General features: G+C 50.9%; 1 protein-coding gene across 15 annotated transcripts in view; it reads left to right on the plus strand.

Annotated features, from left to right (window-relative positions):
* The first annotated feature begins 827 nt into the window (after window positions 1–827).
* SYT17 (synaptotagmin 17) overlaps window positions 828–27,572 on the plus strand; it is a 134,379-nt gene continuing 107,634 nt past the window's right edge. The window contains exons 1-5 of one of the 15 annotated variants that reach the window (XM_059154238.1): window positions 885–977; window positions 5,218–5,235; window positions 5,910–6,058; window positions 12,984–13,132; window positions 16,029–16,648. In XM_059154238.1, coding sequence (XP_059010221.1) covers window positions 12,985–13,132; window positions 16,029–16,648 — 768 coding nt within the window. In that variant the 5' untranslated portion in view covers window positions 885–977; window positions 5,218–5,235; window positions 5,910–6,058; window position 12,984. Of the gene's footprint in view, window positions 978–1,049; window positions 1,489–4,711; window positions 4,731–4,780; window positions 5,048–5,212; window positions 5,236–5,909; window positions 6,059–12,983; window positions 13,133–16,028; window positions 16,649–27,572 lie in introns of those variants that run through there. The other 14 variants (XM_059154224.1, XM_059154229.1, XM_059154232.1 and 11 more) reach the window with 14 other exon arrangements.

Raw genomic sequence — 27,572 nt, forward strand, 5'->3', positions numbered from 1 at the left:
AACATTTATTGAGTGCCCACTCTGATCAGGCGCTGTGCTAGACACATAGTGAGCAAGGCAGAGGACGATAAAATGAAATCATGCTTGTGAAGTGCTTGTGATCACGGTGTCTCCCAGATGATAAGTGCTCGGCATGTGCTGCAGGCCACTTGCTACGAATCAAACACGACGGACAAACTAAAAAGTGTGTACTGGTTAGATTTTCACGCAACATACACACACAGACGCACATTACGCCTTTTGTTACTTCCACGTTCCTTATTTATCCCCACAAAACGGCCCTGGGGAAAAGGCAGGACAGAGATTTTATGCCATTTTTAGTGATGAAGAAGACAGGCGGAGGCGCTGGGGAGTTAAAAGATTGATAAACAGGTGACCGGCAACAGGAGACGGCGGGGCATTTTAAAAAAGAGAACCAGCGGAGGGCAATGTTCCACTTCAAATCCCTCAGTAGCGGAGTGGGCCCCAGTTCTGACGCCGCTGAGGGTGGGAGAACCGGTTTGGGGGAGGACTCCAGACACAGGGCGCCCCAGCCACTCGGGCGGGCGGGACAGGGGGGACACGCCCGGGGGCGCGCGTTCGCTGAGCTTTGAGCGGGCAGAGGAGCGCACGTCGCGGGCTCGACGCTGGGTGGCGCTGCCGGGCCGCCCCGCTCCAGACCTGTTGAGCCCAGGGCGCATCTAGGGCAGGTTTAGGGTAAAAGGGGCGCTCCGCTGTCTCCGCGCGCCCCTGCGGCCCTGGCCACGGCATGTTCCTCCGGGCACCCTAGGCCCCACCTGCACTTAAGGCTCCCATTCATTTGGCCTCCGCGTTCCTCGCCGCAACAGTTCTAGGCGCGTCGGGTGGGGCGGGAATAAAGTTTTCCCAACCCGGACTGGGAGAGGGCTGGATGGGGAGGACCCTCCCCGCTCCAGATTCCACAGCGGGCAGGACTGTATCCCCTCGGCATCAAGGCCGTCCCGGGGGCTCTGCTCTGGGTAGGTGCCAGCCCCGGTGCCGACCGGATGGGCTGACCCGCGCACCGCCCCCTCCCACCCGCTTCCCCATCCCCTCCCCCGCCTCCGGCGCGCACCGGCCCCGCGTCTCCAGCCCCGCCTGCGCCGGGGTCGCTGCAGTCCCCGCGGCTGCCCCGGGCTCCTTCCCCAGGCGCCCCGGCCTCTTTCCAGCCAGGGCAGCGCCTCGGGGGGAGCGCCGGACTGCGAGAGTGGCCGAGGCGGGGGCTCTGGGCGCCCCCAGCTCTCCCAACCTGGGAGGCGGCCCCGACTCCGGGAGCCGGAACGCAGGGAAAGGCAAGGACGGGGCGGCCGGCAGAGGGGCGGGCGCCGCTCATCAGCCACGCCAGTCACGTCTGGGGCCACCCGGCTGCCTTTTTCTTCCTTTCCCCCTTTGCTCTCTCCCCCCTCCCCTGTTGGCGAGGGCAAAGTGGCCGTGGCGGCGCCATGCCCGGGCCGGAGTGAGTGCGCGAGGGCGAAAATGGCGTACATCCAGGTAGGGCTGAGGCTGGGGGGCAAGGTCCGCGGTGCGGGTGGGGGGTGCCGCGCCCCCTCCGGCCGTGAGCGCGCGGAAGGGAGGACGCGCGGCGGGGCTCCCACAAACTTGCCTTGAGAAAAAGGGTGCCCGAGGGCACGCAACCTGTGCAGTGGCGGGGGTGCGACCCAGGATAGGGGGCTGGGGACCCCCACACCCCGGGACGAAGGGCCCCTGTGGACTCTGCACGCGCGCCCTCACCTCCTGGGGAGGAAGTGGGGGTGGGGCGGACTTTTCTGCCCCCCTCCGCTCCCCTTGCACCCCACCCCGGGGGAGGGGCCGCGGGGAGGGCGGCCCGGGACGCGCCAGCCGCCCGGCCCGCCAGCTGCCGTTGCCGTGGTGACGGCTCTGGCTAATTGGCCGGCGGAGCGAGCCTGAGGCAGCTGTTCCGGCCTGGAGGGACAAGGACGTCGTCTCTCCCGGGCACTGGGTGCTGAGGGGTGGGGGATATACTGTAGAAGCGCTGTTGGGGGGGGGGGGCGGGAGCAGCCGGTCGTTTTCGGCCATTGCATTGGGGTCTGGTAGTTGTGGACCCCCATCACCTTGAGGAAACTCTCGCAAGAATTCTTGGACCGAAATCATTTCCAGGCATCCTTTTTGGGGGGGAGGCTGCTTGACAAGAGACCTTTCCCTTCAATACAAGGCGGGGAAGTGGCGACAGGTCAGCGCCAAGGTCATGCAGTCAGACCTGCAGGCAGACCCGTTGAGCTGCTTGCTTTCGCGGGGGTTGGCTCCTCTCTGCCCTGCGAAGCCTACAGGTTCCCACACTGAGGGTGCCTCTGGGCTCACTTCTCTTATCCTCGGCTACAGCTGGGAGGGCTGCTGATTTCCCGGTTCCCCACTGGCTCACATCTTGTCCTCAGACTTTACAACCTGGCAGGAACTCCGTGCTCTGTCCCCCATCTTGGTCTTTCCATCCCTCTGGTTGGCTTAGATTCGCTCCTTTGGCTTCTGTGGAATCTTTAGGTCCTCTTTTCAAGTTCAGTGAAGGTCATATTTATTGTACATTTACTGCATGCTGAATGTTGGGCGGGGGGGGGGGGGGCTATTCAGTAGTCACTCAATAAATAGGTGAGTGACCACCTACTGTATATGAGCGCTGGGGGTACAGTTGTGAAAACAGCACAGCCTGCCTCTCAGAATGCATAGTCCAGTGCGAAATACACATTATTAGAACAGGCTTCTGTGGTTTTTAATGACCACCTTCAGGACAGAGATCAGTGACTTGCCCAAGGTCACACAGCTGCTTAGGGGTCATGGTGGGATCTAAAAGGGAGATGGTGGGGATCAGTGGGGGATTTGTTAAGCAGCTAAAATGAGTCTGGCTTGGTGAAACTGACTTTCCTTCTGCAACAAGGTAGGAAACTTTTTCTATAAAGGTCCAAATAGTAAATATTTTTCTTGGAGCACTACATGGTATGTGTCACAGATACTCAAGTCTGAGTATGGCTTCAAACAGCCATAGACAATAGTAAATGCATGGGCGTGGCTGTGTTCCAATAAAACTCCTTGTGGCCGCTGAAATTTGAATTTCATATACTGTGTGCTATGTCAAGTACTCATTTTCTTTTGATTTTTTCCCAACTGTTCTAAAATGTACAAAAATCATCCTTAACTGGAGGACCGTACAAAAGGAGGTTGTGGGCTAGATATAGCCTTTTAAGTCATAGCTTGCCAACCCCTGTTCTAGAATATCTGGATTCTCCTTCTTCCTCTTTCTTTCTGGCTTGAATCAATGATCCTCCAACCAGTCAAATACACGAATGCCGTGGACCCAATGTAAAGAAAGACTTAGCATGCTGGGAACGTATAAACATGTTCCCTCCCCTCTTCTTCCTTAGTTTCTCTTTGCTCCTGGACCTTCCTCCTGTACCTGGGGTTTGAGAAAGCTAGATGATTGGGCCCTGTGGTGGCCTTGTCTCTACACACATGATTTTATAAATGGTGTCTTTTGATCACCACACACTCAAGAAATGCTTTCCTCTTAGAAAAGAATGGGCAGGGACTGTTTTCCAAGGAAAAAGCAGCCCTTTATCTTTGCACTTTATTGTAAGCATCTTCAAGCACTTTCTCATGTCAGTGCACGAGGGTGTAGCTTTTTGCTGCCTTTTCACTGTTGTATTGGCCAGGACAGTCTCTGATGCCTAATAGGTTCCAGCTGGTCTTGACAAAACCACCTTATTCTCATAAAGCCAGGGAAAGAGTGCAGATACTTTGTAGCTGGTCAGCACACACAGGCATTTTCAGAGAGTCCTAGCTTAGCCCTTCATTGAAGAAAAGAGGTAACTGAGGTTCAGAGTGGCCCCCTGATTTACCCAAGTCACATGATTGGCTGGTGGTGAAGCCCGCTCTAACACTTATCCTCTCAGCTCTGTGTGGCCCCCAGGCATCTTCAGGTCTTGTTCTGTGTGTGGTTCAACTTTTGCTTTTGGAAGAGTTTTTGATTAGTGCCTGAGACTTTCTTTCCCAAGCTGCAGCCATTCCCTTATCACTTCAAGGATTTTTAATTTTTCATGAGCTGTGTACCACTTGTACTATATTTACTTAATACTTTTTCCTATAAAGGGACTCACTTTTTTTTTTTAACTTAAAGTCGTATGAAAAGGAAACTTGATGTCACTACCATAATAGAAAACCAGGATCACTTGACATAAACAGAAGGCAGCTGGAAAAATAAACACAATGATAATAATGCCACATATTTGTTATGTCCAAGACTCCGAGCTGAGGTCTGCTCTCCGTTTAGAAAGGAAGAGGGGCTGGGGGTGGGGGTGGGGGTAGATGTACAAGGGTTAGAAACATGTTAACGTGCAGTGGTACCAAACTGAGACCCTCACCTCCTTGCGAGAGAACTGAAAAAGAGGGTAACTTTCTTTGCCTGGATTCGACGATCTGAGTTTGAGTTCATCTCCGGGATTTATCCCAGGCTGGGATGCGGAACTCCTCCTAATCTATCTGGTTTACTTGGCCCCTTGGTTCCTAAGCCACTGCCACTCTTCCCTGGCGGTGGGGGGTGGGGGGGAGGGAGTCTATGCCTGGGGAATCTGTGAGAAGTCCTGGTGGAAGGTAGGGCTTAAAAGGGAGGTAGCCCCACCCCCCCCCACCCCCTCCCAGGACCAGATTATGGCTTCCTCTTCTGCTCCCTGTGTTTGTGGGTGGTCATATGGAACTCCCCACCATCACCATTGGAGCAGGATTTTAAGGTAGGGCCCCTGGGAGGGTGGGAGAAGCCAAATCACATCCCAAGTCACACATTGTGTCTGCCTGCCTCTTAGCTAATCATGTCCTTCTGGGTTGGCTTCATGGCTATTTCTGTATGGGAAGGTTTGCTCTTCTGAAGTGTGGCTGCGTTGGATAGCATGACTATCTATCCACCCGCTCTGATTCATAGCAGCATACGGTGCAAATCAAATCGAAATGCTAAAGTTTCCCATTTATTCGGTGCTGGTTAGCCAGGAGGCTACCGGCAGCCCCGTAGACAGCAGCAGCTTGTTAGGGAGTCAGCGCCCTTCCCAGGATGGTAAGTGGAAAGATTGGAAAGATGCAGGCTTTTTTTTTTTTTTTTTTTCTTCTTTTCTTTCTTTCTTTTCTGAGTTGCTGGAATATTGCTAAACTGGTCTTGTCTCTCTTTTTGTAATCCTCTCTCCCCCCGACGCCCCTTGGCTTCTTCGTGGATCTCTAAAAGGGCAGTTGGAACCTTTGAACGAGGTGGGTTCATTCGATGATTCCTTTGGTCTGGTTTCTGATCAAGAGGTGCTTGCCTTTCGCTTTGGAGTCTTACGTGGGGCTGCGGGGCTGTTCGGTATTAAAGAACGACTGGATGCTTAGAGCGACAGTGGTTTTGCTGCCTTTCTGCGGAAGGGAGGGAGATCCCGAGGACGAGGAGACACTCCTGTAGACAGGCCAGATTGCTCCCCACCTATCCCCTCCTGACTCCGTTCAGTGACCTCTGTTTACTTTCACGTCACTGAGGTGGTTTTTTTAAAAAACCTCTTTTGCTTTGCTCTCAAGAAGGCAGAGTAATATTCATTGTGTCTCGAGAACATATTGTATAAGCCCTCCCGATGTTGTATAAACCACCCACCTGTCAAGAAAGACGTTCACGTAAACTACCCAGGAAAATACCTGCAAATGTTTTGCTCGCTATTAACGGCTCAGCGAGTTGGTGTTTGCCATCTTGGGGCCTGCAGTTGGTAAATAGAAACGGAAAACATTTTGTTCTAAGTGTTCAGCCGCAGAGACAGACCTCCTGAATGTCCTTATTCCCAGCAGGGATCGGCCGCTTGTAATTTTCGGGTGTTTTTCCTTTTCCTCCTCTCCCCTCCTCCCCCCTCACCCCCCCACGCTCCCTCTCCACCGCCCACCTCCCCCGATGGCCTCAGGGTTTTCTTTCTAGAATCTCCGATCTGCTACTGTGCAGATGGACTTGCAGGCACTGCTGTCAGAGGTGCTATGAATCCAGCTGTTGTCAGTCGAGTGAGGATGAAGTTGAAATTCTGGGACCTTTCCCTGCCCAGACCCCTCCCTGGCTGTAAGTAAAAACTGCTCTGAACTTCCTTGGAAGCGATCTCTGATCTCTCGATCTCGAGATGTTTGCTTTGCTCTGTTGGTGTGGGGGGGGTGCGGGTAGGAGGGCTTGGGGGCGTGGCAGAGGGGAAACACCGGGTGTCCTTGGACCTCTGTGCTGCGCACGGGGACCGGGGACCGGCTGTGCGCCTGTCGTTTTGTGGCCAGCCTCCAGCTTCCCCTCCGTTTCCCTCGGTTCCTCTGAGATGCGAACCGCTCAGTGCTAAGCCTGTGCGTGCTTTTCATCAACGTTGAGTGTCATTCCACGTGGAAGGAGAGATCTGGGAGCACTTGCATTCCTCAAGGGATGTCCAGATTCTAAGGACGGCTGTCCATGTCAGAACGACCCATGGTCCTAGCCCCCGCTGACCCAGTGGCCGGCACAGAGTTGATGCTCAGGTCCAGCTGCTGCCCGGTTGGTAGACCGAGTGGACAAACAGGTGCCTTTTTGCTGGTCTGAACGAGAACTTCAGGCACAGGCAAGCAGAAAAGCACCGCCAGGCTCCATCCTGTCCTCCAACGCTGTTTATGTTCTCTCTGGCATCTTTCATTTTATTTCCAATTCGTGCTCCTCCCGCGCCTGCACACAACGTCTCCATCTGCCAGTCGCTCAGATATTTTTGGGAACATAGTTTTGAAGCTTCTCAGCCATGTGTCTGGTCCACTTTTCGGTGGCTTAAGGGAAGAACTCGGCCAGAGAGCCTGGGTTGAGTCTGGAAGGCCAGCGCCGGGAAGGGCCTGGCCGTCATTGAGTTCAGCTCCTCCTGAGTGAGAGCTGGGAGCTGCGAGAGGGCAGGAGGCAATGCGAGGGCCCACAGCCAGAGCCGCAGTGGGAACCCGGTGCTGTTCCAGCTCAGTCTTTGAGCTGTTCCAGGTTCTGGAAGTCCACAACTTCTGGAAGTTTCCCTCCAAGCTGGGGGGGTCACATCTCCGTCCTCTCACTTGCTCTTCTTAGAAGCATCAAATATTGCCATAGCAACATGGCTCTGTGTCAGGCTCTGCGCCTTCAAATCCTGTGTCTCCTACTTTTTCCCAGTTCTGTGACCTGGAGCAAGTTGTTAGATCTCTGTGCCTTGATTTCCCATCTGTGAAGTGGGGATGATAAAAATAATAGGGTTTATGTCATATGGTGGTTGTGGTGACTGCCTGACTTTGTACGCAGAAAAGCATTTGCAAATGCTTGACATTTGCTTGGCAGGCATTAATGTAAGTGGTGCGTCTTAACCCCGTTGGGTCTTGGGTTCTGCGCCTGTAAAGTGAGAATAGTAATAGAACTTGTTTTATAGGGTTGTGATTCAGAGTAATGAGGTGTGCACATAACATGCTTCACAGAGTAGTAAAGTGTTCATTTCTTTTTTTTTTTTTTCTTCCAGAATTTGTAGGTATGGATGGAGATTCTTTAAACTGGTGTAAAGACAGTGTTAAGCAATGCTTTCATTGCTTAGTCACAGGGTATATATAGCCTGAATCCTGCAGGTACACACGGAGTTGAGATGTTTGGTGAATGATGGAGAGATCGTTCCCACTGTTTAGTGCCTTGTGTCGCTGAAGTTGGCTCAGCGCATCTGGTATCTTGAAAGCCATGCTCAGAAGGATGCCAGCTTAGTGAGGGCATGGTTTTTATCTGTGTTGTTCACTCCAAAAAATGGGTATTGACCAGCTGATGAACCTGTAGGCAGAAATTGAACCTACAGGCAGAAAGTGCCAGTCATCTGGTTGAAAACTTAATCTGTTTCTTTGGTAACTATGTCTCTGGTATGCTTTGTGGGCCAGACACTGTGGGATGCAGAGCCTCAATAGAGTCTGATTACTGTGCTCAGGAGATTTTAAATGTGGTAGAGGGGATAAGGCAGGTACGTAGGTCCAGCCACCCCCAAGAGTTGTGCATTCACACCCTGCACACCTTTATGACAGTTTTGCATAGTCTCATAGAGAAAAATCCAGGGATAGTGGCTTCAGGCATAGCTGGATCCAGGGGTCATATGTTGTCACGGGCATGCATTTGTGCCCTCTTCTACCCCCTCACCCCCATTTCTTCTATGCTGGCCTCATTCTTTTTTGAGGAGTGGGGAGGGGAAGAGGGAGAGGGAGAGAGAATCTTAAGCAGGCTCCATGCCTAGCTTAGAGCCCAATGCAGGGCTCAGTCTCACAACCCTGAGATCATGACCTGAGCCAAAATCAAGAGTCAGATGCGTAACCAACTGAGCCACCCAGGCACCCCCCATATTTGCTTCATTCTTAAGCTTGCTTGCTTCTTTGCTTCATTCTCAACAGCAGGAATTTGTCTCATTTGTCTGATTTGGGTCATGTGCCAAATCAGTTGAGCCAGTCACTTTTTTTTTTTTTTTTTTAAAGATTTTATTTGTTTATTTGACAGACAGAGATCACAAGTAGGCAGAGAGGCAGGCAGAGAGAGAGAGAGGGAAGCAGGCTCCCCGCCAAGCAGAGAGCCCGACGTGGGACTCAATCTCAGGACCCTGAGATCATGACCTGAGCCGAAGGCAGCGGCCTAACCCACTGAGCCACCCAGGCGCCCCGAGCCAGTCACTTTTGCTTGGAGGACGTGGTGCTAGGATCATGCCTGGATTGTCTGACCACCCTGGAACCAGGGAAAGGGCCATCCCCCCTGACACACGTGAACCAAGCTTGTAGACCAGGGCCGGGCAAACTTTTCCTAGAAAGGGCTTAGTCTGTCCCAACCGCTCCTAGACATAGTGTGGGAGCAGCAATAGACCGTGCGTTCCTGGACGGGCATGGCTGTGTTCCTGTCTTACTTCAAAGTCAGGCAGCAGATCAGGCCCCATAGTTTGCCGATTTTTGTAATAGACAGTTTGGGTGCTGTAACCAGAGCGGTTACAGAGGGAATAGACCCAGGGTGGCAAACTCCACAGCACCTAGGAAGAGTTGGGGAAATCATGGAAAATGAGCCTGTAAGCTCAGGTCCTGTAGGGTCTTGAATGCCAGATCAGGAATTTGAGTTGGCTGCTGAGCCAGGGCAGAATCATGATGGACCCTGAAAATCACAGTCAGCTACCTGTTTACCGCACACAGTCAGCTACTGTTTACCGCAGATGCCCAGATGTTGAGTGTTACGGATGCATGGCCTAGATTCTGAGCTGGAGGACAGTTGCACTTTCCCCTGGCTGCTGACCCATTGTGCAAGTGGGGGACTCCTTCTGGGGGCAAGGGGTGCAGACCCTCTGGGAAGATGCTTTGGTTTTGCCACAGGCTGAGAAGAGGGCTGGAGCCTTCCCAGCAGGGCCGACACACCACACAACTCCGGAAGGCCCCGTTCACCTGGCGGTCCTTATGAATACCACCTAGAACTTTGCAGTCTAGAGCCTGAACAACGGTACATGACTTTCCGTGCTTAGGATGAATATCTTAAATCCTGGGTAGCACCTTAGTATACATTTTTGGAATTCAACGTAATGCAAAATGTTAAGAGAAATCTGAAAAGGGGAGGCGGGTTCTAACTCATTCTAAAAGTGAATTTGCAGGTTTGCGATCTCCCAGATTTATTTACCAGTGGCAGTTGCAGTTTATCAAATGGCAGGGCCTAGAATGTCAAGTGGGATTTGAGTGCAGTTCCTATGCTGACATATGAGCTAAGAACCACAGGACATACTTTTCCTTGGGGTGGCCTGTGACAGATGAGGCTAGGTCCTTTGTGTGTGGGATTTAGGGAACACACCACACCATTCATCGTCACACATGCTCTTGTCATTTGGGTCCCCCTGCTTTCCTGGAGGGCTGGGTGGTGAAGTCGGGAAAACATACAGTACAGTCTCGACTGGGGCTGGAGCGAAAGCCATAGAAAGACTCAGTCGAGGTTGATCTTGTAAGGTTCTGGAGGTCCAGACAGTCGCGTATTGAGGAACCGTATCATGTCCGTAGCTCTGACAGTCTCAAGGAATCCCAGCTCAGTATTGGGGCATGCTGGTATTGCTGGACTGCATTGGGAGTGTCAACAGTGAGTGCGAAAGGAATCTCGATTGTCCCTCGTGCCCCCCCCCCCCCGCCAATGTGTAAATGGGGTAAACCTTCTTAATAACAAGTAAACTCTGGATTGTTTTAAGAATTAATGAGATGGTTCAGACAGAGCATTTAGCACAGTGCCTGACACACCTGGTACCTTTAATCAAGAGAAGTACAGATGCCCCCATTAAGGAGTGTACCCTGCTGTGCGGTGGCCGGGGGGGCAGGGGGCGGTGGCAAGATATGCACGCAGATCATTTTGAGTCAAGATACATCAGAAAAGGGCGCCTGGGTGGCTCAGTGGTTTAAGCCGCTGCCTTCGGCTCAGGTCATGATCTCAGGGTCCTGAGATTGAGTCCTGCATCAGGCTCTCTGCTCAGCGGGGAGCCTGCTTTCCTCTCTCTCTCTCTCTCTCTCTCTCTGCCTGTCTGTCTGTCTGTCTACTTGTGATGTCTCTGTCAATAAATAAATAAAATCTAAAAAAAAAAAAAAAAAGATACATCAGAAAAGAATCCAAAGAAGGGGGGACGCCTGGGTGGCTCAGTGGGTTAAGCCTCTGCCTTCAGCTTAGGTCATGATCTCGGGGTCCTGGGATCGAGTCCCACATCGGGCTCTCTGCTCGGCAAGAAGCCTGCTTTCTCCTCTCTCTCTCTCTCTGCCTGCCTCTCTGCCTGCTTGTGATCTCTGTCTGTCAAATAAATAAATAAAATCTTTAAAAAAAGAAAAAAGAATCCTAAGAAGGGTGAATTCATTCCTTCGTTTACTGAGAAATAAATGTGGAAGACCCCACACGTGCCAGATGCCGTACTGGGGCAAGGTCGGCCGTGGTGAACGAGCGACACTGAGTCAGAATTTAGTGTCAGACGCAAAAGATAAGCCACAACTAAAGACGATTTTCCTGCATCGTTGAAGAGGGAGGGAAGGGCTGATGGGGGGGGGGAGGGGAGGCGATAGGTAGGGACAGGGTGGGGCCTCTCCGAGGAGATGCTGTTGAAGCTGAGACCTGACTCAGGATGAGAAGGAACCAGACAGGAGATGGAGACAGGAAGAGTGTTCTGGGCAGAGGGAAGAGCGTGGCTCAGCTCAGTGTGCCAGGGGAAGGGCTGGGAAGCCCGGGGAGTAAGTACAGAGGAGCAGGGGTGGCTTAGTCGTTGTCTGAAAGGACTCATCGGAGGCTTCAGGGGCCACAGCCGTTCAGCTGAGCCTTGAAAACTGGGTGAGACATCACAGATGGAGGTGGCCGCCGCACTGACCTACGGCAGCGGCCCTCCAGGAAACAGGCATGTGGCTGGGGGTGCCTGAGGTGGTTCTACCTTCGAGAGAAGAATCAAGCGTACAGTGTGGCTGCATTTCTGTGCCTTCCCCTGCCCCACCCCCCCACCGCCCGCCATTCCATCTGCTCCGTGCACCCCTTCCAGACGGGGAGCAGGAGGCAAGCAAAGACGGGGCATTCCTCTGCAGCCCCCCCACCCCCACCCCTCACCTCATCATATGCCCGGTCTTGTCCTGGCTGTGACCCTTATATTGCTTTGGGAGAACATCAGATCCATCTCATTTCATGCACAGGATGTATCTGAAGACCTCCTAGAATTGGAAACTTGCATTTTTTCAAGACTGGCTTCTGCACAGGCTTAAATGTCAAGCTGAGGGGGGGAGTGGGGGGTGCGGTCTCAGGAGGTATCCATCTACAGCCAGGGTAGCTTAGGGGCGGGTCAATAGCAGCATCAGTCTCTCAGCCACTCCGCCACCTTTTTAACCCTCCTCTCCCTTCCCCTCCCCATGGCATCCTCACCTAGCTTTTTGGCGACTGGGGGCTCTTAAAGATTGTAATAATACCAGCCAAAATGTATTGAGCACATACCTACTACTTAGGACTGTTCTAAGCATTTTATATGTGCTAACTCACACAGTGTTGAGAGCAACCATCTAAGGTAGGTACCGTTATTATTCCCACTTGACAGATGGGTAGATGGAGGCACGGAGAGAGGAAGGGCCTTGCCCAAGGTCACTCAGCCAGAGTTCAGACCAAGAGGTTGTGCTCTTAATTACTACCCTGTAACTCCCCAACCCCAACCCAGTGCTTTTTCTTTTAGTATTTTTCATCCTCCTTGGGAGCACATTGGATCATGGCTGCTGCTCATTTTTAGCTATTTCTTCCCATCAAATTATTGCTCTTAAGTCATTGATTCTCAGGGCCATTTTGTAGCTTTAACCTTGACTCAGAGAACTCTGGAGTTGACACTGTTATAGGATACTTTTATTTATTTTCTTTATTTTTAAAAAAGATTTTATTTATTTATTTGACAGAGAGACAGCTAGAGAGGGAACACAGGCAGGGAGAGTGGGAGAGAGAGAAGCAGGCTTCTTGCCAAGCAGGAAACCCATGCAGGGCTTGTTCCAGGACCCTGGGATCATGACCTGAGCCAAAGGCAGAGGCTTAATGACTGAGCCACCCAGGTGCCCCCGTAGGTTACTTTTAAAGATGTTAAAGTATAGACACAGGATTGAAATAGCAGGCCATTTCCACCAAAAGCCACTTGCAGAAGTTCAGACGAGAATAGGCAACCCCGTGGTTCCTTCTAGACTGAGCATCAAGAGGTCTTGACTTGACTTAGCCTACGTGGCGCCCCCATGTGACAATAGCATGAATAAGTACATATCCCTCCCCACCGGCCTCTGTGGAAATTATGCACATTCTTGACAGAATTCATTCATATCATTTCACATTTTATGCAAAAAGTAAGACATTACTGAGATAAAGTTAGGTCTGCCACACTGATTCAAGTTTGTGTTACTGCAAGTTGTAGACACTGGATCTGAGAGCTGTTTGATCACGGGCTGTCCTCCCAGGGGCAGAGATGCCCGTCCCTGGGGATTTTTAACAACCATTGAGACCTCTTTCATTCCTATAGGATGGCCAGCCGGAGCAGTGACAAGGACGGGGACTCCGTCCACACGGGCAGTGAAGTCCCTCTGACCCCACGGACCAATTCCCCAGATCGAAGATGCTCGTCCTCAGACACATCTAAGTCTACGTACAGCCTGACCCGGAGGATTTCAAGTAAGTGTCTTTGCTGTGACTGCCTAGGGGTCGTGGCTCACGTGGTCCTGTGCCGTTCCCCTTCCTTGCGGGTTCCCCGGATTAAAAATCCCATTAGACCAGCCCTCAGGACCAAAGGAGAGAGCTGGCTTTCCCAGACACTTGGTGGCATCCCCAAGGAAAGAGAAGAGGGACAGGGTTGTCTCTGGAGAGGGGACAGTGGGAGGGCAGCCGGGAGACAAGAGGATGGAGGAAGAATGGCCATGTGACAGGAGTGCGTTGCACCTGATTTCTGCTGGGTTCAGTCAGAAGCACTTTTTTTTTTTAAAGATTTTATTTATTTATTTGACAGACAGAGATCACAAGCAGGCGGAGAGGCAGGCAGAGAGAGAGGGGGAAGCAGGCTCCCTGCTGAGCAGAGAGCCCAGATGTGGGGATCGATCCCAGGACCCTGAGATCATGACCTGAGCCGAAGGCAGAGGCTTTAACCCACGGAGCCACCCAGGTGCCCCAGAAGCACTTACTTTGATCAATTTTTCTTTTTCCTGATCACAAGTTTCACTGAGTTGGCTCAGTTGATTGACATGAACCGCGTGTATCATTTCAGACCCCAAGGGGTGCAAATTCGAGTAACTTTCGGGGCCAGGCGGGTCGTGTCAGTGAGTGACTTGCAAAGGGTCGAGCAGAGATGAGGATTGTTCGAATGCAGTGACAAGTGGCAGCTGACTTGGCCTCAGTTGCCAGGGCAGGGTGGGGACTGTGGCCCCTTTGGGAAGCTACCCCCGACTGAAAGGGACAGCTGCGACTCATTCTTGCCGTGGGAACGAGACCGTGGGCTCCGTAGTGCCTGCCCTTTCTGAGGAGAAACTGGCAATCTCGGTTTTTATATGAAACTTCTTCAGCTTTAAACCCAGACAGAATGTATCTCAGGGTCAGATAGGGTCCACAGACACCCCCACCCCCACCCAGCTGGTCCACTCGGATGTACAGCATCTGTGTTTGACAAGTTGGGATGATTTGGGTGAGGAAGAAGGAAGAGGAGGAAGCCCAGAGACTCCCAGCCTCCCTTCACTCCCCCAAAGTATCTCTCCTCTCTCGTTCAGCTGTCTGCAGTTCACCCAACAGAGGGGGGAAAAGCTTACAATTCATAAAGTAAATGCACTCGAAATATTCGTGTCTGATCTTTCCCGGGGGTACGTGGCGGGGAGGAAGTAGAGAAAAGTTCAAGGGCTTGAAAGAGTGAAACAGAGGGGACCTGAGGCTCCTCTCGGCCTTGGTCTTTCCATCTGTAAAACAAGAGGCCTGTTCTCGACCTGCGCCGTCCAGTCCAGCGACCTCCAGCCACATGTCACTGGTGAGCATTTAAATGGGGCTAAGCCCCATGGAGACATGCTCTATGTGTTAAATACCCACGATTCTGAAGCCAGGAAACACGAGAGAATTTAAACTGTCTCATTAAAATGTATTCGTTTTGATAAGATGTTGAACAGATTAGCATTCATTTCACCCGTTTCTTTGCCCTCTTACAAATGAGACGGTTTTAAGTTACCTATGTTGTTTGTCTTTCTGAACCCCATTATATATGTCTTAGATAGAACCCATCTAGATGATTCCTAGGTCTTCTGCCCAGCTCTGTACACAGATGATTTCCATTTAGCACAGAGTTACCAGAGTAGCAACCATGCATCAGACCAAAGTCTCATGATGTTAGCGGACAGGACAGGTGTTGGGGCACTTAATAAGAATGTTGTGAAAGAATGAATGCTACGTGCCCCTGCTTTATGTGCACAATCTAGTGGTCAAGCTCGTAGGGGCAGAGAGGAAAGTGTAGTTACTGAGTTCTGCAGGGATCGGGACCTGGGGCAGTGTTGGTTTCCATTACACAAGACAAGTAAGTTCTAGAAATCTGCTGGACGGCATGGTGCCTACAGTTAACAGTGTTGTATACTTAACGTTTTATTAAGAGACTTGATCTTGTGTTAAAGGTCCTTATCCCCAGAAAAATTCCATAAAGAAGGCAGGAGAACACTTTGGGAGGTGATGGGTATGTTGTAGCACGGAGTGTGGCAATGGCTTCATGGGTGCGTACTTCCCTCTGAGCTCATATGCACGGCATTTTTGTGTGTTAGTTGTCCCTCAGTTAAATAATTGTTTTCTTTCTTTTCTTTTCTTTTTTTTAATTCCATGAGCTCATTACTAGAATCGAGGGATGAGCAAAGATTCGAATGACGGACTTGGGAGCCATGAAGTTTGCTGGTTGAGGGGAAGGGGAGAGGTGCCCCATGAATGGGAAAGTCCAAATGTGATCCTTGAAGAAGTACAGTAACTTGTCGTTTAGTAAACTCTTACTGGGCACATTCTGTGCCTAGTCCTTTCCATGCGTTGGCTCCATGAATCACCATCCTCTGAGGCAGGTGCCATGACGGAGTCCATTTTACAGATGGGAAACCCAAGTCCCAGGAAGTCTGGCTCCAGAGTCCACTCTCTGGAAGTGGAGGCAGTATAGGGTCACGGTTAGCCTCAAGACTCAGGGGCCAGACAAGCTGGGTTTGACTCCTGGTTCTGCCTCTTTACTACCTACGTCACTTCTGGAGAGTTACTTTGAGTTTCTGTTTCCTCATCTATTGAGGAGGGATCGCTGCTCCTTAGAGATAGGGATCTCTGTCTTGTGGAGATCGGTGACTTGATACGTCAGTGCGTTGAGAACTGTGGCTGGTTGTGATGGGGATGGTCATGCCTCCATGTTGCGTCTCAGAATCGGTAAGAGGATCTCAAGGTATAGAGGGCAGATGACGAAGAGCCTTAGGAAACAGGGTGAACAGCGTGAGAATCTAGGAAGTGTTGCCAGTCTCATGAAGCCGCCCGGGTTCGGGCCCACATGTGGCGGTGTTAATTGTTCTTTCTGGCGGCTGTTTAGGTCTTGAATCCAGACGGCCCAGCTCCCCACTCATTGATATTAAGCCTATCGAGTTTGGGGTGCTCAGCGCCAAAAAGGAGCCCATCCAGCCCTCGGTGCTCAGACGGACCTATACCCCGGACGACTATTTCAGAAAGTTCGAGCCTCAGCTGTACTCCCTCGACTCCAACAGCGATGACGTGGACTTCCTGACTGATGAGGAGATCTTGTCCAAGTACCAGCTGGGCATGTTGCATTTCAGCACCCAGTACGACCTGCTGCACAACCACCTGACCGTGAGGGTGATCGAGGCCAGGGACCTGCCGCCCCCCATCTCCCACGACGGCTCGCGCCAAGACATGGCGCACTCAAACCCCTACGTCAAGATCTGTCTCCTGCCGGACCAGAAGAACTCGAAGCAGACGGGGGTCAAACGCAAGACCCAGAAACCCGTGTTTGAGGAGCGTTACACCTTCGAGATCCCCTTCCTAGAAGCGCAGAGGAGGACCCTGCTGCTGACCGTGGTGGATTTTGATAAGTTCTCCCGCCACTGTGTCATTGGGAAGGTGTCCGTGCCCCTGTGCGAGGTTGACCTGGTGAAAGGCGGGCACTGGTGGAAGGCGCTGGTCCCCAGTTCTCAGGTAAGGGGCAGGTTGGCGGTCTTACCTGCTGGGAGATTTTTTTTTTTTTAAAGCTGATTTTCATTTTGTTCTTTAAATCGCCTTTGCATGTTAAAAAACTTTCAGTTTTGAAATAAGTTTTGACTTACAAGCTGTCGCAGACGCCACAGGGAGTTCTTGTGTTCTTGTCTCCCAGCAGCCCCGGTCACAAATCTTACACAACCAGAGTGTGTCAGCAATGGCAGCAAAGTGACGTTGGCCACGAGGCTCCGGACCTTATTGGATTTTTGCAGAGTTTTACACGCACCACTGTGTGTGCGTGCACGCGTGTGCGTGTGTATGTGTGCGTGCGTGCGTGCGTGTGTGTGTGTGTGTTTATGTAGTTCCATGAAGTTTTATCACATGCATAGATTCACGTAACCATCACCACCCTGAGAGGTTTTTGTTGTCGATGCCGGGTTATTTAATAAGGAGAATGATGGTCCAGGGTATGAAGCCATCAGTCATTTTGACTTTCAGAAATTGATTTGGGAAAAATAAAATGAGGGCTGAAGAACAGGATGATAAATGGATGTGTTTCAGGCAAATTGTGAGATTGGCTTCTTTCCCCCGACCAGCCCACAGACAGGCAGTTGGCTGCTGGGGAAGCCACCCACGGACCAGGCTCTGTCCCCAGTGGGCTGGGAGCGTCCCTCGCTTGGGCATTCTGTGGACTGGAGGATGACAGTGCACTCCGTGGGGGCGGAAGGAGGAGGTGGGCGCCCCAGGGAAGGAAAAGACCCAGCCGGTTGGAGGCCAGTGTCATCCATTCACGCCGAGTGTGACAGTCATGTGTAACGCAGGCAGGATTACGTTAGGGCTGACATACCAAGGTGCTTTTCAGAGCTGAGCTCTCCTGGTCAGGGATTTGATGAGCCAGCATCACACCCGAGGACAGGCTTTAAACGTGAGGACCAGAGGGGTTGCTCTACTGTGTGTGTGTGTGTGTGTGTGTGTTTCCATTCAAAGATAGATTTATCCTTCTCTTCATTTGGATCCCCCAAGAAGGAGAAAATCCCAAGGCAAGGGAAATAATTGATCAGGGAGGTGACACCAGAGGACCCACCAGGAAGGAGTGGGACAGTCACATAACGTGTGTATTACCTGGCCGGCCACCGCTGTGGGTGAATGGAGCCAAAACGAGCTAGGGGAGGGAGAAGCCAGTGTTAGACACATGCCTACGAGTCTTTCCACCTGGGGGACGGGGGAGCCGGGGTGTTTGTACGCCAGTTCCTATCAGCCATTGAATGAGGGCTGTGGGGGATGGAGACGCTTCTTCCCTGGCATTTCTGACCCATTACACTGGTGGTTAAAGAGATCTTTGATATCCACAGATGCAAAAAAAAAAGAAAGAAAGAAAGAAAGAAAAGTACGAGAGCTGGCAGCCGCATTCGGGCCCACATGCACTGAAGCGATGGGGACGGGGTGGTCCAGGTGTTACCAGTGTGTGCTATAATCCCGTGTCCTCTTTCCCATCACATGACCAGGACATAGTGGATGCTTTCGGTGTAGCCTTCTCACTGGGTTTCCAACCATTAAGAAATTTGAAAGAGGGAGACCTACTGGACCACATCGACTCTGTGTGGCCAAGCTCGATTGTACACATTCAAGTGGAGGACCCTGGACACCCAGAGAATCTGGACACCCGCACACCTTGCCTTGGCTGTAGTGTGAAGTCTTAGAGTCTCAGTCAGCGGGGCCTGGCCCATCTGCCCTAGTTTGATTCTCCCGAAATCCGAGGCCAAGGCAAGGCCCTGGGTGCAGGCGGTTTATTTAGGGGGTGATCCCAGGAAGCAGGAGTGAGGGGGTGAGGAGAACAGGAGAACACAGGGAAAGGGAAAGGCCACGGTGGGTCTTGGGGCCAGAATGGCTCTTTGGCTGCTGGTCAGGTGCGCTCGCACAGCCTCAGGGACAGCTGTCTGCCCGAGCTGATACCATGCCCCAGCAGGACTTTGGGACGGTCTGTAGCTGGCACCAGAGGTGGCATCTGCCGCTTCCCTCTGCTGGCCTGGTGGCCCCCACCTAAGGCCCTCCCTGGCCCCCTCCCGTCGTCATACATTCTCTGGTATGTCTCCCCTGCTAGTATGCAAACCCCACGAGAACAGATTTTTATCTTTGCTGTCCACTTCTCCATGTCGTGTGCCTAGAACAGTGCCTGGCATGTGGCAGGTAGCGCTCAGTAATCTTTGTTGAATGAAGGAAGGATGGAGGGGAGGAAGGACTGCCCGAAGTGAGTGTCTTTCTCTCACCTGCTACTCTGCTTCCTTCCCTCCTTGCATCTCGCTCTAAGAAAGGCTCATGGAAACTGGCTGAGGGAAGAGTGGACTCCCCTCTCCCTTCGCGGGCTGGCTCTGGAAATGACACTCTGTGAGTAGAAAGGCCAGTTGTCCGAGGTTTGGGTTCCCTGGAAGCAGAGCTTGAGGTAAGGGTTTGGGTGTGGATTCGTTTGTAGGGCTGCTGTGACAAAACGTCACAAATGAGAGGCTTAAAACGATAGAAATTCATTGTCTCCCAGTCTGGATGTTAGAAGTCCAAGATCAAGGCCATGCTCCCTCCGAAACCTATAGGGGAGACTCTTCCTTTGCCGCTTTCTGGCTTCTGATGGTTGCTCGCCATCCTTGGTGTCCCTGGGCTTAGAGCTGCATCACTCAAATCTCGCCTCTGTCGTCACGTGACCTTCTTTGTGTGCATCTCTGTCTTACAAGGACACCAGTCCTATTGGATGAGGGGCCCACCCTCCCCCATTATGTTCCCATTTCAAATAGTCACATCTGCGACAACCGTATTTCCAAGTCAGGTCACATTCTGGACTGATGGGAGTGAGGATGATAACATGTCTTTTGGGGGGGATCATTGAACCCACAACAGAACGTAGGACAATGCCCTGCAGGGGCGGGGGGGTGGAAGCAGTCTAGGGAAGGGTGATGGCCCAGGGAGGATGTGGGCTTAGCCTCGCCCTGATTGTGGGTGGGGAGCCGGACTGTGGATGGCAGGATGGCGCTGCGGGGCGCTTCCTCCTTCAGACTGGGAGCCAGTCATTGGTACTCCCACCTCTGTCAGTCTTTGGCGGGGACCCAACAGGGAAATCTGATTTTCAGGGGAGTGGCCCTGGGCCTGCCTGCAGCTTCTGTCCTGCAGAATGGTGGTTCTGAGCCAGGGCCAGTCTTGCTCTCAGGATGGTAGACGGTGCTGGGAAGCATTGTGGGTTTGGTGGGTGGAGGTCCGGGATGCCGCTGAGCACCTGCAGTGCACGGGACAGCCCCTACCACGAAGAATGTTCTAGCCCAAAGCGTCCGTAGTGCCAGAGGGAGAAAGCCCACAGTGGAAGAAGGGGAAACGGAGGTTAAGGACAGCAACAGGGTCTGCCATGCAGGCAAGATGAGGGCAGGGCTGGTCCCCGAAGGCTGGGGAGGTTTTTCCAGGAGGAACAGTCGCTGGGAAGCAGGGAAAGCCAGGGGCGGAGGGTGTTAGGAGCAGACATCCAGGTAAGTGTGTTTTCATCCCAAACGTAGAAAAGGAGATACTAGTTCTGAACCAAAATCCATACTGTGCAAAGGAGGCCTGCCTTGGAGACAGAAAACAAAATCCGCACACGGTGCCCTGGAGGCCACTGGATGTTGATGCTGGTTTTCCTGGCAGGCCAGGGTCTGCCTTCCCCCGAGCGAGCACTGAATGGGAGGGGTAGATGCAGCCGTGTCTGGGGGTGGAAAGCAGAGCTTGGCAGTTTCTTGTTGTTAGCCTGCCTCGCCGGTGTGGGATCAGTGTGGCTATTAGGGCTGAGTTCTGCATGTCTGTGCCTTGGAGAGCCCACGGGAGCGGTGGCGGGTGAGGCCGGCGTGTAGGCATAGTCTGGCTCGCGGCAGAACGTCCCAGCTGTTTCGTGACTTTGAACATTGCATCTTTTGATCTTGGCCTTCAGGACAGTAGCGGCTAATGGAGCTTCTGTCAGGTTTTTGGTCTCGTTGATAAGGTTTGGCTAGGAGATAATGAAAATGAGACAGAGAAATAGAAAGCATATGGGGTGATCGAACAGGTGTGAAGTTACTCTCACCGCTGAGAGAAATTCTGCTCATCCAAGTGGACGGCAGCAGATCAACACTGTGGCCATTGAATGTGAAATCTTTGTAGGCTCTACTTTTTTTTTTTTTTTTAAAGAATTTATTTATTTATTTGACAGAGCATGAGTGGAGGGGAGGGGCGGAGGGAGAGGGAAAAGCAGGCTTCCCGCTAAGCAGGGAGCCCTAAGCGGGGCTGGATCCCACGACCTTGGGATCATGACCTTGGCCAAAGGTAGATGCTTAACTGACGGAGCCACCCAGGCATCCCCTAGACTCTACTCTTTCTTTAAAAAAAAAAAAAAAAAAGTCTTAGTAATTATGACAAAACACACATAATAAAATTTACCAGCTTACCCATTTTTTAAAAATTCTTACTTAAATTCTAGCTAGTTAACATTACAGTGCAACAGCTTAGCCAATTTTAAGTGCACATTTCAGTGGTATTAAGTATATTCACGGCATTATACAACAATCACCGCCATCTGTCTGCAGAACTCTTTTCATGGTGCAGAATGGAAACTTTATACCTATTAAACAATAGCTCTTCATCCCCTGTTGGCCGCCAGCGCCCGGTAGTCACCATTCCTTGTGTTTCTATGAATCTGACTCTGGGTGCCTCCTATACATGGAGTCATACAGCATTTGTCTTTTTGTGACATAATGTCCTCAGAGTTCATCTATGTCACAGCATGTGTCCGAAGGACCTTCCTTTTGAAGGTTGCATAATACCCCCTTCTGTATGTATACTGAAGGTGTGCCATAACCACGCGTTTTATTTGCTCATTCATTCATCCGTCAGTGGACACTTCTACCTTCTGCTTCTTGTGAGGAACTTTGTGATACTGTAGTAGATATTGCAACATATATATATATATATATTTTTTTTTTTTTAAAGATTTTATTTATTTATTTGAGAGAGAGAGCATGAGAGGGGAGAAGGTCAGAGGGAGAAGCAGACTCCCCATGGAGCGGGGAGCCTGATGTGGGACTCGATCCCAGGACTCCAGGACTGGGACCTGAGCCAAAGGCAGTTGCTTAACCAACTGAGCCACCCAGGCGCCCTGCAACATATATTTTGACATATTATTATATAACAAACGGGATAGCTATTATTAGATGTTAATATGCCCTATACTACAGTATATAATAATACTCTGAGTAATACTGTGATGAATATGGGTGTATACGTATTTCTTCAATCCTTTATTGAGCCAGAAACCTACCCAAGATGAAGGAAATTTATTTTCTTTTAAGATCCTGTGGCGTTGGGAAGGATGGGCAAGGTGGTGGGGAGAGTAGATGCCGCATGGACATAGCAGAACCTCCCAGAACATTAGGAGGGAGCAGAGTTCTTGTTCTGGTTTGTGGCTAGAATAACATAACCTGTGGGTACTGGTTTGCCTGTGCTGAGCAGAGACCTGGTACCTACGACTTTGTGTCCCTTACCGTGCATTTGCACGGATGTGAGCTCTTCTCAGGAAAAAGGACTTTTTGGAAGTGAAAGTCCCTTGAACCGGGGGAGAATGATAATGATTTTGACCCAGTAAATTGACAATAAAAATAGCGTGCCTGTATAAATTATTCAGTTATGCATTCTGTATTTGTCGGGTGCTTTTTGTGTTCTAGGGTCTGGGATTTGTGATAGAGCCATAAGTTGGTGTCTGTGCCGCTCTAAATGATGTACATGGCCCAAGTAGTTTATCCTAATAAGGGTCCTTTTTACAAATGTGGGAACTGGGGAGAGGGAAATAATTTGTCTGTGCTGCTAAGTGGTAAGACTGAGACTGTTTGACGTAAAAAATGGTGTGCCATAACCACGGCATTGTACTGGTTCTCTCCCACAAGCCAAAAGTCCCTGCCCTTGTGGAGTTTACATTCCAGTGGAGGGAGACTTGTAGCAAATAAATGATTTAACAAATAATGCTGGGTTTCACTGTCATTGCCAAGAGAGTCAGCAAAGTAGGATGAGGGGCTGGAGAGGGATGGCTGGGGGGTGAGGGTGAGGAAGCTATTTTAAGTGGGTGAGGAGATGAATTTAAGTAGAGAGCTAGATGGAGTGAGGGCATGAGCCTGGAGGATGTCTGGAGGAAGAACATTCCAAATAGTGGCTTTGGGAAGTGCAAAGGCCCTGAGGCAGGAGCCAGTTTGGCATCTTGGTGACTAGAGTAGAGTGAGGGGGAAAGTACGATAGGGGATGAAGTTGAATTGGTGTAAAACGTCACTTTACATCAGTCTTAAAGGTATAGGTGAAGACTTTAGTTTTATTCGTAAGTATGATGGCAAGCCCTGGGGAATTGAGAAGGACAGGTGACCCTGTCAGGCTACCCTGGAGAGAAATCATTGGGGGACAGCATACTTACATCCAAAATATATAAAGAACAGCAATGACCCAAAAATTTAAAAAAAAGAAAAAAGAAAGAAAGAAAGAAACGTGCCTGGGTGGCTCAGTGGGTTAAGCATCTGACTCTTGATTTTGGCTCAGGTCGTGATTCTCAGGGTTTTGAGGTCGAACCCCTCATCAGGCTCTGTGCTAGGCATGGAACCTGCTTAAGATTCTCTCTCTTTCCCTTTGCCCCTCCCTGTTGCTTGCACTCTCTTTCTCCTTCTCAAGAAAAATATCCCAATTTTGAAATGGGCAACAGTTTTGAACAGACACTGCACAAAAGAAGATACATACAGATGGTCTCTAAGTGCATGCAGAGGTGCTTGACGTTGTTAGCCAGTCAGAGAACTGCAGATTCAAACCACAGCGAAATATCACGACACACCCACCTCCTGGAATGTCTACAGACTGACAAAGCTACAAAGCTACAAAGACTGACAACACCAAATGTCGATGAGGACGTGGAGCAGCCGGAACTCTCAGACAGCAGAGGGGTATAATGTGATAGTAGTTCTTGTGAAACTGAACATTTATCTACCTCCATGATCCAGCACTGCCACGCCTAAGTATTTGCCGAAGAGAGATCACATTATGTCGACACAAAAAAATCACACAGAGGTATTCCCAGCACCTTCTCCTGTCATAGGTCCCCAAACTGGAAGCAGCCAGGTGTCCCATTAGCAGGATGAAGGATAACAAACCAAGGTATATTCCTGTAATGGAGCATTATTCGGAAATAAGAAGGAACAAAGCACTGGGATACACACAGTAACACGGGTGAATGTCATTAACATGCCAAGTAGAACATGTTTCTGAGCAACCATCATGCTAAGCAGAAGTCAGGCCCAAGGGGGTTGAGTGGAAGGGAGCAGGAGGGTCGTTTCTGGACGAATAGTGATGATCTGCATCTTGACAGGCCTTTGGTACACAAGTTATGCATTTGTCGAACTCATCACGTACATGTAAGGTTTGTGCATCTTGTTAGGTGTAAATGTTATTTGCGGGGGAGCGGGATGCTGTAAAGATGCATTGAGCTCAGGCTACTGACATGCCTGCTGAGGCTTCAGGGGGAAGTCTACCAATGTCTGTAGCCTATTTTAAGATGTCTTCCAAAAAAGATCTTTGGAGGGTCGCCTGGGTGACTCAGTCAGTTAAGAGGCCAACTCTTGATTTTGGCTCAGGTCATGATCTCAGGGTAGGGAGATTGAGCCCCCACATCGGGCTCTGTGCTCAGCAGGGAGCCTGCTTGAGACTTTCTCTCTCCCTCTGCCTCTCCCCCACCTCAAATAAATAAATGAATCTTAAAAAAAAAAAAAAAAAGAAAAAGATCATTAGATGCACCATAAGGCAAGTATAACATGGCTTTAAAATATTAATGTAGAATTATTAATAGCTGCATTGCAGAAGCTGGGTGATGTGTATAAAGGAGGGGACTGTACAGATCTTTCAGCTTTTCTGGATCTGACAGTTCTTATAATAACATGTTGGAGTGCAAAGAGAGAAGAAAACAGAGGCACCAGTTAGGAGTGATTTGCTGCAGTCTTGTAGGCAGGGGGTGATGTCCTAGACCTGGTGTGAGGTACAGGTGCACGAGGGGCCAGGTGGGAGAGACGGTTAGAAGGCCCAGGACCAGCCCTTAGACGTTCAATGCCAGCTTTTGGGGGCGCGGTAAACAAGGCTGCCTGACAGAGTGGGGATTCTGCTGTCATGCTGGCTGTTCTTGCCTTTTCACAAGGGGCAGAGGCTCCCAGACTTTGGCCTCCCTGATTCCAAGGTCCTGAGTCCTGGATGAATCACACTTCAGTGAACGTGCGGGGAGATTCTGGTGCAGCTGGGCTGGGGTGCATGCTGAGCGATGCTGAGTGGCCAGAGGGAAGTAAAAAGGGCTAGCCGTCCTAGCCGGACATATGGCTCAGAAGTGTGGCTCTGCCACTGGCTGGCCCTTGTGGTGGTTGAATGAGCTGCGTGGCCAACATCGGCTGCCATCAGGATTATGTTTGATGGGGCCATTTGGGAAGGAGAAGACTCAGGTTGGAATGCTCTTTAAAGTTCTTGGGGGATAATTCTGTGTTGCATGGCGTGTAGTATCCTTTATTACAAAGCCAGATTTTCCACTGAGGAGGAATGTTTGACTTGCACTCAGAAGAAGAAAATGTGTTACGTCAAAAGTGACATTTGCACACAGGAATGCTGGATATTTATGTTTCAGAAAATTGCTTTCACCTGAGATTTGCTCTGACTGAAAGAACGTGTTTTCAGTTTTTGGTGCCTAGCACTCGGGGCCCCGTGGCTTAGGAAGCGAAGTCTGTGTATATTGCCTTTGCCAAGTAAGATTGAACGATTTACATTTAGCAGTAAATATGTTCTGGGTCCTCACACATCCTAGAACCTAGGCGGTGTGCAACACTTACATTACCCCAGCAGGTCGATGGTAATGACACTTGCATTTCATAGATGGGGGACCCTGAGGCTCAGAGAGGTTAAGGTACTTAACCCATGGTTGCACAGTTGGAATGGGAAATAGAACCTGAGCCTGAGTCTAAGCCTACACCCATACATAATCTATTGAGGAGAAAGCCCTGGCCAATGACTTTGTAAATTGATCTAGCCTATGTAAGTCAAGTGGGATAAGACTGCATTTTTCCTAAGTATCACCACATTTTTATATGAATATGTGCCTTGCTTCCTTCCCCCTTTGGAGTTATCTTAGAAGGAATTCTGTGTTTGCTTGGAACGTGTTGTTGAACAGAGCCTTCAGAGTTCAAGGGGTGTGCGCATGGCTTTCCTCAGCAGCACCAAACTGACTGGATTTTTTTTTTTTTTAAGATTTTATTTATTTATTTGAGAGAGAGAGGAGAGAGGTCATCGGGAGAAGCAGACTCCCTGCTGAGCAGGGAGCCCAATGTGGGACTCGATCCCAGGACTCCGGGATCATGACCTGAGCCGAAGGCAGTTGCTTAACCAACTGAGCCACCCAGGCGTCCCTGACTGGATTTTTTAAAATGTCCACAGGACAGTCTGATTTGGGAACCAAGACAAGTGTCAGTGTGGGATTGCTGTTTTTTTTGATTGAGGAATTGAAAAAAAAAATTGCATAACCTTGAGATAAAGAGATTTACTTTCCTTGTGTGGCGCTCAAAATGTCTATTTATATCAGGAATCTTGGTTAAACCTGGCAGAACCCATCTCAAGCTAGCTTTGGCCAAAGAGGAAGGCTTGTGGTCACGTGGGCTTTCCAGTGCCATTGGGTCTGGGGGGGTTCAGGTTATGCCTTGGGAATCTTTCTCAGCTGCAGTGTTCCTCCACTGGGCTTTCCTCCATCATCTTTCTTCTCAGGAAGATCCTTCCTGTGCACAGGAGCAAAAGCGGCCGCAAGTTGGCCCAGGCTTCCCTTCCACCAACCAGGACATACGTGGGGGAAGAGAGGTCCTCTCTTCTAGGAGTTCCGGAAGTCCCAGGGAGGATTCTCAGGGGCCCGTCCTTCCTTGAGTCCCGCCCTTGCCCACATGATGGAAGAAGGTTGGTTCTTATTCTACCATGTGGTTCCACGTCCATATTCTGGCCGGTGGCCATTACTCAGGAGCCTTGCAGTGCGAGTGAGCATGGTTTGGGCAAAGGAAGGGTGAATGTCTTCTTACTTAGCTGCCATGGTTGCGGTTCTTTCTTTCTGTGTTGCCGCTTCCCAGGCTAACGCTTTCCTGGCCAACCTCCCCAACTGAAGAAGCTGAGTAGGCAGGGCCCTGGTAGCCGGCGAATGTCAACTCTTTGGAAGTTCCTGGAAGTAGAGGAGAGTACCTCATGGTTCTTCGCTGTTGGGCTTCCTTCCCTGGGGGAAGCGCTCTCCAGGATGGGTCCCAATCAGAGGGCACATTGGCCCTGGGCAAGTGGTCTCTGACCTAGGCTGCGCTCTCCTCGAAGCAGATCCTGAGACCAAGATTTGAGTGCAAGTGTTGTATTTCAGGGTGATGCCAAGAAGAACCACAGGGGAAGCGGGAGGATGTGTTATAGGGCAGTTTACCACTCTGGGCACCTGGGTCGTGATCCGCCTGGGCACTCAGTATAGGGGTGATGGCGCCCGAGCTTTTCCTCATCAGCTCCCTGCAGGTGGAGGCTGAGGGCTGCTTCCAGAAACCCTTAATTCCCTGGGCTCCTGCAGCCTGTTTCATGGACATGGAGAGGGAGGACTCTGGTGGCCCCCAGAGACTCCTCATGACGGGGAGAGGTAGGGCTGGCAGTAGGGAGCTCCGTCTCTGGCAGGGATGTGGTCAGGCCCGCGGGCGTCAGGCACCTTCTGCGTCCCCACACTCACTCTTGTGAGGGCTCCGAGTGCAAGATCTCTGCTCTCTCTTCCCTCTGCTTGCCACTTCTCCATTCCTCCTCTCATCCGGTCAGAATGCTGAAAAGCAGACGGGTAAGACTCCGGGTTAAACAGATGCCTGTGGAGAAGGTGCTGGTCTCTCCTTCC

Source organism: Mustela lutreola, chromosome 17, assembly GCF_030435805.1.
Source record: "Mustela lutreola isolate mMusLut2 chromosome 17, mMusLut2.pri, whole genome shotgun sequence".
NCBI classification, from domain to species: Eukaryota; Metazoa; Chordata; class Mammalia; order Carnivora; family Mustelidae; genus Mustela; species Mustela lutreola.